This window comes from Colobus angolensis, unplaced genomic scaffold (genome assembly GCF_000951035.1).
Source record: "Colobus angolensis palliatus isolate OR3802 unplaced genomic scaffold, Cang.pa_1.0 Scaffold9, whole genome shotgun sequence".
NCBI lineage: Eukaryota > Metazoa > Chordata > Mammalia > Primates > Cercopithecidae > Colobus > Colobus angolensis.
Window position 1 is genome coordinate 11,095,733 of NW_012122931.1, and position 11,196 is coordinate 11,106,928.

The following is an 11,196-nucleotide window of genomic DNA, read 5'->3' on the forward strand; positions in this document are numbered from 1 at the left end:
TGGTGTTCAGCCCACTGAGCTCAGAGTTCAAAGCCCTGCCCGCCTTTCTTACTGCTCCTGCAAGGTCCCTGGTCTGTGGCAAAGCCAGGCTCAGCTGCACACCGAGGCTCACCCACTCTTTCCTGGAACACTGCTCCCGCCTTCCCTGTCCCAGCAGCACCTGGTCACCCTTTATGGTCCAGCTACAATGTCACCTCCTCCCTGGCAGGCACCTGGTACCCACAGCCTCAAAACCGCCGGCTTAAAGGCCAAAAACTAGGAACAGCACAAATGTCCACCCCCCAGGAGGGATGGACCCAGGGTGCCGCCTGCGAACGAGACACTCACAGCAGTGGGAAGATGGCTGCCCTGTGCCACAGACACACCCCCAGCTCCAAGCAACTGGCTCAGTCAGCTTCTCCTGCAAGGCCCGGGAGGTGACCAGAGGGTGCGGGAAGCCCCAGCTGGACTCCTCTGGCCATAGCTGACTCCCTTCTGGGTCACTGTTCTGAACAGATGAGAAAACTCGGGGGCTTATAAAAGGCATCTTCCTGCCCTAACTGACCGAAGACACGTGGAGAGAATGTTTGCGTCTCCCTGCATGGTCACCAGGTCTGCTGGGGCATGCTGGGGCACAGACAGGTCGCCCTTACCTAGGGAGTGGGCTGCGGTGGTCTCAGAGCTGAAGAAGCGGCCCAGACCCAGGTCACCGAGCTTCACGACGCCTGTGGCTGTGATGAACACGTTGGCAGGCTTGATGTCTGCAGGGTGAGCAGAAGGAAGTTGGTGTGAGGTAGGAGGCTTGGGGTAGGTGGGACAGGATGAGAGGAAGGGGGAGCTCCAGGTGAGGTGAGGCCTAGCCCAGGTCCTGCTCCCTCAGGGCAAGGCCCTGTCCTGGCTCTGGCTGTGGGACCTCGGGAAATTGACCATTTCTGAGCCTCAGTTTCTTCACCTGTAAAATGGGTCTCCCTTCACCAACTTCACAGAGCTGCTGTGAGGGTGAGGAGAGCAGGGGTTTCTGTGCTCCTGTTTCCTGCTCTAGAGCCGTATTCTCCAGGCTTAGACCAGTGCCTGGCACGCAGGAGGCCCTCAGGGAAAATCTGTGTAACGAATGAAGGAGGTGCTCAGGGGGGCAGGCTGTGCCGTACCCCTCAGCGAGGGCGGGACCTCAAATACAGCAGACACCGAGAGATACAGGTAGAGTTAAGGAACGGAGGTGTCCAGGAAGCAGCCTACATAAAGGACCCTGTGCCCTGCCAGGCACCCACCAGGCTCCTTTCTCACAACTCGGGTGATGTCAACTACGGAAACACCCCTCAGGTGCGTCCCGCTCTCAGCCCAGCCCGCTGAGACGGCAGAGCCCCCACGAAAGGCCTCTCTGTGCGGGGCTTCCCCGACCTCCCTCCCAGGCTGCTGTGGGGAACTGGAAGTGGGGGCCAAGCGGGACCCCTGCTGGGGCTCACGTCACTTTCCACCTAGGTCCCTGACCCAGGTGCGTGTGTGTGTGGTTGCTGGACAGCCCCCCTGCCCAGGGAATACAGAGCGGTCCAACTTCCTCAAGGGGCTGCCCCTGAGGACCCTGGAGGAGCCATGGGAAGCGTCTTCCTGGGGCTCCAGGGGCACTTGGGCTCCGGGCGGCTCCTGGCAGGGGGTGCGTACCTCGGTGCATCACCCGGCGTGAATGCATGTGCTCCACGGCGCTGCACAGCTGCACAAAGTACTTCCACACTGTCCTCTCCGGGATGAGCCGCTTCTGCTTCTTAAAGTACTGCAGCGGGAGAGACAGGCAGAGGGATAGGCCCGGGTGAGCGGGCTTGGAGGTGGGTGACCACAGGGCACTGCCTCTGTCCTTTCCCTAGTGGGCAACTGGTGCCTGGCACGGGGGAGGGGGTGGGGACTGGGCAGCTGAGAAACAATAAGCCCAGAACCAAGAGTGATGTGGCCACGCCTCTCCTTCTACCTGAATGGCACTCCGCGGCCACCCCGTCCCCACCCCGAAAGCTCCGTGAGGGCTAGACAGGCCTGGCGTGTCCGGATGGCTTTGCTGCATGGACACCCAGATCAAATATGCTGAAAGTGGCCCTCAACTACATTTTTCCAGAACCTCCTGGACACATCCCAGACAGGGTGTTCCTTGCAGGACTGAAATGGTGTGGACTCTCCCTGTCCCCAGCCCCAACCTGGCCCAGGAGGGTGGCACCCAGGACACACGTGGTGGTTAAATCACAGCTGCCCCCACCTCCTCAGAACCAGCAGATCTCAGCACACTGGAATTCTTTTTTTTGAGACGGAGTCTTGCCCTGTCACCCAGGCTGGAGTGCAGTGGTGTGATCTCGGCTCACTGCAACCTCCGCCTACCAGGTTCAAGCGATTCTCCTGCCTCAGCCTCCCGAGTAGCTGGGATTACAGGTGTGCGCCTTCATGCCCAGCTAATGTTTGTATTTTTAATAGAGACGAGGTTTCACCATGTTGGCCAGGGTGGTTTCAAACTCCTGACCTCATGATCCACCCGCCTCGACCTCCCAGAGTGTTGGGATTACAGGCATGAGACACCGCGCCCGGCCCCGCACTGGAATTCTTAACAAATGCGGCCAGAACCTTGAGGAAATGGGCCTGACACGTTCAAATGGATCCCTGGGTCACTCTGCTTCACTGCCTGGGAAAACATAGTTAGTGATCCAGGAAGAAACCAAAACAAAAGGCCCCCGGCCGCACTGAGTGAGCCGTTAAGTAACAGAAGGTCCTGGAGAGGGCAGGCCCAGAGCATGTGACAGCCACGGTTCAGCTCGAGACGGCGGTGGCTCTCGGATGCCAGGCCCATGGCGGTGGGGCAGGACTTCACCAGCTACCTGCAAACCAGCTTTTCGTTCAGGGACTTTTTGCTTCAAAGCAACCATCTTTCCCCAAAGCAGGCAGAGGTGGCGCTGTGGGCCTGATGGTCAGGGCAGCTGCTCTGGTGCTGGGAAGCTGGGAACTGACCAGGACACACTGGCCTGGGAAGGGGCGTGGGTGGAGGAAAGGACCTGGGCTGACACTTGCAGACCACCTGCAGGGTGTGGCCACCACGCCGGCCTAAGAGGGAGGGCTGGGCCCATCTTACAGCCGGGAAAAGAAAACTGAGGGCCACACAGAAAGAGGCAGAAACAACTCAACCCCTGGCCTCCCACCTAGAAAGCCCAAGCCCTTAGTCCACTTCTTTTTTTGTTTTTGAGATGGAGTCTCCCTCTGTCACCCAGGCTGGAGTGCAGTGGCGTGATCTCAGCTCACTGCAGCTTCCACCTCCCAGGTTCAAGCAATTCTCTCGCCTCAGCCTCCCGAGTAGCTGGGGTTACAGGTGTGCGCCACCACGCCCAACTAATATTTTGTATTTTTAGTAGAGACGGGGTTTCGCCATGTTGGCCAGGCTGGTCTCGAACTCCTGACCTCAGGTGATCTGCCTGCCTTGGCCTCCCAAAGTGCTGGGATTACAGGTGTGAGCGACCACGCCTGGCCCCCTTAGCTCACTTCTAGTAACACCAGTAACCATTGATATGGGAGACCGAGCTCAGAGGTTCAGGAACGTGCCCAAGGTCACCTGGCACCCAGCTGGGACCCAGGTCTGGGTGCTTCCCACAGCGGGAAAGTCGCAGCCAGGAACCCCTGGCCTCGCCATAAATCCCCTCAAGGCTGTTCTGAGGTGCAATTCTGGGATAACCTCTCTGGTAAGCCGTCCCAGGTCTCAGCACAGACCCCAACCCCAGGCCACCTCCAGGCCTGTGGCAGGCCAGGCTGGGATGTTATTCACGCTGTGACGTGAGTGAATCCTCATTACAGCATTTAAGCAGGGATGTGCATGGCCGAGAGTGGTGATTTTCTAAATGTCACGTCCTATAAGCACTGTCTGACATTTAGCAGGGAGGCGCAGAGTCTCTGGTGGGTTCTGGGACTACGGCAGCTCCTAGCTTCACTCTTCCTCGTAAATAACTCGGGCACCATGGCTGTGATGGCGCAGCTTAGCCCTTGAGGCTGCAGGCTCTCGGGACACAAGCCCTGCTGCCTGACAGCCTCTGAGGCCAGTGGGATGACCATGCGGTGGCCCCTGTTCCTCTGGAAACCCAGAGGTGGCCTGAGAGCAGGCAGAACCAGGGGAACCGAGCTCCCATCAAGCCCCAGACACTGTGCTGGTATGTTACAGATGAGGAAACTGAGGCACAGGGACAGGGACCCGCCCGAGGCCATCCAGGGGACGTGTCTTACTCGGGTGGGTCTCTGCACTGCCAGGCCTCCCCTGTTGGCAGCTGCACTGAGCCAGCTCTGCAGGTGAGGGCCCCTGAGCTGGGTTGGAGGGAACAGGAGCAGGAAGGGACAGTGGGGGGAGGGAGGTGGGGACTGTGGTCGGGGGAACTATGCCAGGTGAGGAGGAGGGACCCAAGGCGTGGGGGCCCAGGTGGCTGCTCAGAAACTGAGGCCACACCTATCCTAGACTCAATCCTGCCGGGTTTATGACTGACTTGAACCCTGAGCCAGTGTTGGCTCTGGGGAAGCCAAAGAAGGGGTGCAGGGGAAGGGGACACCCCCTCCCAAGCCTGGCATAGAGGAGGGATGCTGGCTAGAATGCCCCCATGCCTCTTCTTCTCTCTCTGCTGAAGGAGACTGCATCTGGCCTGGGTTCCCACAATGCTCCCTCCAAGAGTTCCCGGGGACAGGGTGGAAACTGAGGCTCAGGGAAGAGGGATTTGCCCAGCCTCAGCCCCCCATCTGCCTGTCTGACTGTAGGCCCACTCCACGGACTGACAGGCCGCAGTGTCTGGGCTCCACTGGGGCTGAGAGGGTGAGGCGTCCTCTCCATTGGCTGCGTTCCCGTGTGGCAGTAGGGAGAGGCCTCTCCTTCACCTCCTGCTCCTCCTCCGTCCCCGCCCTCACCTCTCCTACCCGGCCTCCAGTCTTTCTTCTAGAACACAGAGCTGACCATGTTTGTTCCCTGCCATGAATCTTAGGAAGCTTCTCTGACGTTAGGGCCTGGTCCCGGATCCCGAGCCTCGAGTGAGAGGTCCCGCATGATCCGGTGGTCTCCATCTCAGCTCCTCTTTCCCTTTCCCATCCCTGCTGGACCGTTCCTGCTTCTAGACAGCCTGCCTCCCCTAATGGCTCAGCTCAGTGTCACCTCCTTCAGGAAGGCTTCCCTGACTCCCACAGGCCCTCTGCACATGGCTTGTTCACACTGGCTCCTAACTACTCGTTCGAGGGTCTGTCTTCCCGTTAGAATCCGGGATCCCTGAGGGCAGTAGCCATGCTGGTGACATCCCTAGTTCTTGGCACGAGGGTGACACACGGCGGATGCACGATGCTTGTGTGTTCAGCAAGGGAACGTGTGAAGGAGAAACAAGTGAAGTGGGGACGGGGGAGAGGAAGAGCTAAGACATGATCTAGCACATCTGTTCCCACCAGGGATGTGTGTGCAGATTAACATCTCTGCAAAGGCATTAATATGTCCGCGGAAATGTAAGAGCAGGTGATAACAGCTTAAGTAATGCCACTTCCCAGTGACGCCTATATTCCTAGGAGCCACATTTCAGAAGAGCACCAAGCAATTGCTCAATCCCCAGTGCCTGATGGGAAAGACAGAGAACCCACATCCAGCCCCGTTTCCAAGCGCGGCTGTGAGCAGGGTAGGCGCTCGAGCGGGGCCCAGCCTCACTTGGGAGCAGACAGGCTGCATCCAGAGGAGAGAGGTGATGGGGCCACAGCAGGGCCCCAGGGACAGAGGTCCAAGCCAGTAGGGATGTGAGGACCTCCACTAAGGAACAGTGGAGTAGGGGCTGAGGGTTTGGGCCTAGGGGTCAGGCAGGCCTGGGGGCCTCCACCTAGAGGCTTAGCTGCCTTGGGCAGGAGACTAGACCTCTCTGAGCTTTGCTATCTGAGGACAGGGGGGACTCGGTGAGGGATGTGTGAGCGTACTGTGCTGGGTGGTGGCTGGCAGGAGGTGTCGCTCTTTCGCTGAAGCTGCAGTGGTCCTGGACACCAGACTCACGGTGGACCCCGCCCTGTGCCCTGGGCGGTGGGGTGAGGCAGGTGGAGAGGTATGTAGGGGTGCGGAACACGAGCCAGCCCTGGCGCTGAGCCTGCCCACGTGACTCGAACGATCGCTCAATCTCTTGAAGACCCCAGGCCTGGGCGTCAGCTGGAACATGGAAATGGAGTTCCCCCTCTAGGGCTGGGGAAGTCATCTTGGACCATGTCCACCAAAGGGTCCCAGGCCAGGAAGAGACCTGGGCCACAGGCATGGCTCTGTCCCCACAATGCTGGGTATCCTCAAGCAAGTCTCTTAACCTCTCTGGGCTCAGTTTTCCCCTTCTGTAAAATGAGGTAGTGGGATCTACAAGACGCTTTCTCAAGAGCTGGGGTTGGACCGAACAGGGTGCTGCCTCCGCTCCTTCTGTGAGACAGGAGAAGTGGTTCATGTGCTTGTGGACAGGCTGGGGCACGGGGAGTGGCCAGAGGGGTTCCTTCTGCCCATGGCTGGCCCCCTCCCAGCCACCATCCTGTCTTGGCGTCACCTTTGCCTTGCTTTTGCACACAGGCTCTTTTGAGCTGGGCTTCCCTGAGGCCAATGGAAAGAAAGAGGCCTCCAGCAACAGCAGCTGGGGACGGACCCTGAGAGGCCCTCACCAGACCACAGCTAAGGCCTGTGGGCATCCGCAGGGGCACCCAGGGTCCCCGGGCGGCCGCCTCTGGCTAAGGGCTGAGCATTGTGGGACTGGGCTGAAGGCAGACTGCCACCTCTGGCTCCAGAGCTGCGCAGCCCCAGCAGCCCCACCCGCCAGGCGCTCACCTTGATCATCTGTGAGAGGTCCCCCGCGTCAGCCAACTCCAGCACAATGTTCAGCTCGTTGTCTTCGATAAATGAGTCCAAATACTTGATGATATTTGGGTGGTTCAGTTGCTGCATGAGGAGAGAAAGGGGGGAGGGGACACCAGTGAAGACGGGACAGACCCAGCGCCTGCCCACCACCGGCACCCTGCTGGAACCCGGTCGGTCACTGAGGCCCTGGCATTTGCTAGAGAAGTGGGTCCCAGGGAAAGAAAGGCCTGTGCTGGGGAGTCAGGAAGGCCTAGGTGACATGGCCTCCCCGAGGGTCAGATTCCTCATCTGCAAAACTGAAGTCATGTTCCTCATCTGTAAAACTGAAGTCATGTTTGAAGCATAGTTGTGAAGACGACATGGGTCAATACTCTTGAAATGCGTAACAGGGCAGCTGCACAGAGCTACGTGAGACTCAGCATGGGCTTGTGGAAAGGACTCTCCCCCTCCTCCTCACCAACCAGACCCTGAGGGTGGCATTGGGCCCTACCTCTCTGTCCCTGTGCCCTGTGCTCAGACACGGCCAGCCTGCAGGTGCTCCTCAGAAGGATCGTCTCCTCCCTTCATCCTTCCCACTCTCTCAATCCCTGACCTATCTCTTGTGAAACCATTTTTTTACAAAAATATTTTTTGTAGAGATAGGATCTCACTATGTCGCCCAGGCTGAAACTGAACTTCTAGGCTCAAGCGATCCTCCCACCTCACTATCCAGAGCAGCTGGGACTACGGCTGCACGCCACCATGCCTGGCCCTTGTGAAATCTTGAAAAAAATCCCTGGAGGCATGAGAGCCGCCCAGTTGATTTGCTCATGCTGAGACCCTGCCTCTGTCCTTTGCTCCATAGCCTGCATGTTTGCTGCAGTGGAGCACGGAGCTGGAGCATGGAGCAGGACAGAACGGTGCCCCCCTGGCTGGAAGTCAGGACCTGCCAGGTTAAGAGGAGTCCCTAGCATCCGTTCATAACAAAGCTGACTGTTTATATCGAAGTGACTCCAGGATCTGAGAGAGCAGAGGGGACTCTGCTCTCTCAGATCCTGCCCTGGTGTGGGTGTCATCAGACTAGTCCAGACATCAGCCGACCACCAGAGGCCGAGAGTGAGCACATTTCCCAAAAGGCCGGGAAGTGGCTGGGAGAAGGATGCACTGTGCCCATCCGTGGATTCTAAAATGAGGGGAGCCTGGGCAGATGTTACAGAGCCATGTAAGCCCCTATTCATTAATTCATTCCCCAAGCCAGCCCCCATGTGTGGACCCTGGGGGGCCACAGCAGGCTCAGCCACTGGCCCCAGCTCAGGTCCTTGGGGGCCAGAGTGGGCTCAGCCACTAGCCCCAGCTCCTCCCCATGTGTCCATCCTCTCACCAGGTCCCCCCAGAGACTGATCCCTCTCTGCTATGGTGCCCACTGCCTGTCCCAGTCCTCAAGCCCCTGCTCTGGACCAAGGTCTGACCCTAAGGTGGGTGTGCTGGCCCCTGCCTGCCCTCAGCCAGGGCTCAGTGAACATCCAGACACCACTCTAAGGAACCAGGCACACTGCATAGCTCAGGATACAGGTGTGGCACATTCAATCCTGGTTCCCAGGGGTGGCTGGGAGGGAGCCCTGTTGCCATCTTAGCAGCAGGCTCCCCTGTGGAAGCATCTTGGTCAGTAACAAATGTAGGTAATTTACACAGGGTGATTGGACTTCAGAAGGTGGCATACAAAGCAATCCTAAGCAAAAAGAACAAACCTGGAGGCATCACATTACTGGACTTCAAACTATATTACAAGGCTATGGTAACCAAAACAGCATGGTACTGGTACAAAAATAGATACACAGACCAATGGAACAGAATATAGAACCCAGAAATAAAGCAGCACACCTATAACCACCTGATCTTCAACAAAGTTGACAAAAATAAGCAAAGGGAAATTCTGGACTCCCTACTCACTTAACTGGCTAGCTATATGCAGAAGAATGAAATGGAACCCCTATCTTTCACCATATGTAAAAATTAACTCAAGATTGATTAAAGACTTAAATGTAAGGCCTCAAACTATAAAAATCCTAGAATAAAACCTAGGAAATACCTTTCTCAACGTTAGCTTTGACAAAGAATTTATGACCAAGTCCTTAAAAACAATTGCAACAAAACCAAAAACTGACAAGTGGGACATCATTAAATGAAAGAGCTTCTGCATGGCAAAAGAAGTGATCAACAGAGTAAACAGACAATTGACAGAATGGGAGAAAACATTCATAAACTATGCATCTGACAAAGGACTAATGTCCAGAATCTATAAGGAACTTAAATCAATAAGAAAACAAACAAACAAACAACAGTAAAAAGTGAGCAGAGGAGGCTGGGCATGGTGGCTCACGCCTGTACTCCCAGCACTTTGGGAGGCTGAGGTGGGCAGATCACTTGAGATCAGGAGTTCGAGACCAGCCTGGCCAACATGGCAAAACCCTATTTCTACTAAAAATACAAAAATTAGCCAGGCATGGTGGTGGGCACCTGTAGTCACAGCTACTCGGGAGGCTGAGGCAGGAGAATCGCTTGAACCTGGGAGGCAGAAGTTGCAGTGAGCTGAGACTGCGCTACTATACTCCAGTTTGGGTGACAGAGCGAGATTCTATCTAAATAAAAATAAAAAATAAGTAAACAGGCTGGGCGCGGTGGTTCATGCCTGTAATCCTAACACTTTGGGAGGCCGAGGTGGGCAGATCACCTGAGGTCAGGGGTTCAAGACCAGCCTGGCCAACATGATGAAACCCCGTCTCTACTAAAATACAAAAATTAGTCGATCATGATGGCGGGTGCCTATAATCCCAGCGACTCAGGAGGCTGAGACAGGAGAATCGCTTGAACCTGGGAGACGGTGGTTGCAGTGAGCCAAGGTCATGCCACGGCACTCCAGCCTGGGTGGCTGAGTGAGACTCTGTCTCAAAATAAATAAATAAAAATAAAATAAAAAGTGGGCAGAGGACATGAACAGTAATTCTTCAAAAGAAGACATACAAGCAATTAACAAACACGAAAAAATGCCCAACATCACTAATCATCAGAGAAATGCAAATCAAAACTCAAAACCACAATAGGCTGAGTGCAGGGGCTCATGCCTATAATGCCAGCACTTCGGGAGGCCGAAGTGGAAGGACTGCTTGAGCCCAGGAGTTTGAGAACAGCCTGGGCAATATAGTGAGAGCTTGTCACTAAAAAAAAAGAAAAAAAAAATTAGCTGGGCTTTGTGAGCAGGCCAGTAGCCCAAGCTACTCGGGAGGTTAAGGTGGGAAGATCACTTGACCGTGGGAGGTTGATGCTGCAGTGAGCCGTGATCATGCCACTGCACTCCAGCTTAGATGACAGGGTGTGCCCCACTCTCCAAAAAAAAAAAAAAAAAAATTACAATGAGATACCACTTCACATCAGTCAGAATGGCAAGTACTACAAAGTCAAAAAATAACCGATGTTGGTGAGGTTGCGAAGTAAAGGGAACACTTATATGCTGTTGGTAGGAATGTAAATTTGTTCAGACACCATGGAACGAAGTCTGGAAATTTCTCAAAGAACTAAAAATAGAACTACCATTTGACCCAGCAATCCCATTACTGAGTGTATACCCAAAGGAATATAAATTGTTCTACCAAAAAGACACACGGGCTTGTATGTTCATCACAGCACTATTCATAATAGCAAAGACATGGAATCAATCTAGGTGCCCAGAAATGGTGGGCTGGATAAAGAAAATGTGGTACATGTATACCATGGAATATCACGCAGCCACAAAAAAGAATAAAAGTCATGTCCTTTGCAGCAACATAGATGCAGCATGAGGCCATTATCCTAAGAGAATTAACATAGAAACACATCTATACTGCATGTTCTCACTTTTATAAGTGGGAGCTAAATCTTGGGTACACATGAACATAAAGATGGAAACAGCAGACACACTGGGCTCTACAAGAGGGGGCGGGAGTGGGGCAACGGCTGAAAAACTTCCTATTGGGTACGATGTTCACTATCTGCGTGACAGGATCAGAGGCTCAAATCTCAGCATCACACAATACGCTCTCGTAACAAACCTGCATGTGTACCCTCTGAATCTAAAATAAAAATGGAAATTTTAAAAAGGTGGGCCAGATGTGGTGGCTCATGTCTGTAATCCCAGCACCTTGGGAGGCCGAGGTGGGTGGATCACCTGAGGTCTGGCGTTCAAGACCAGCCTGGCCAACATGGCGAAACCCCGTCTCTAAAAAAAATACAAAAGTTAGCCGGGTGTGGTGGTGCACACCTGCTATTCCAGCTACTCGGAGGTTGTAGGGAGCTGACATCGCGCCACTGCACTCCAGCCTGGGTGACAAAGCAAGACGCTGAAAAAAAAAAAAAAAAAAAAA

The 11,196-nt window shown here is 55.0% G+C and overlaps 1 protein-coding gene across 5 annotated transcripts in view; it reads right to left on the reverse strand.

Annotated features, from left to right (window-relative positions):
* NEK6 (NIMA-related kinase 6) overlaps nt 1–11,196 on the reverse strand; it is a 97,166-nt gene that overhangs the window by 24,207 nt on the left and 61,763 nt on the right. For all 5 annotated transcript variants that reach the window (XM_011931400.1, XM_011931399.1, XM_011931398.1 and 2 more), the window contains 3 exons: nt 6,791–6,901; nt 1,639–1,747; nt 633–740 (listed from right to left, as the gene is read on the reverse strand). In XM_011931400.1, the coding sequence (XP_011786790.1) occupies nt 633–740; nt 1,639–1,747; nt 6,791–6,901 (328 nt within the window). The remainder of the gene's footprint in view (nt 1–632; nt 741–1,638; nt 1,748–6,790; nt 6,902–11,196) is intronic.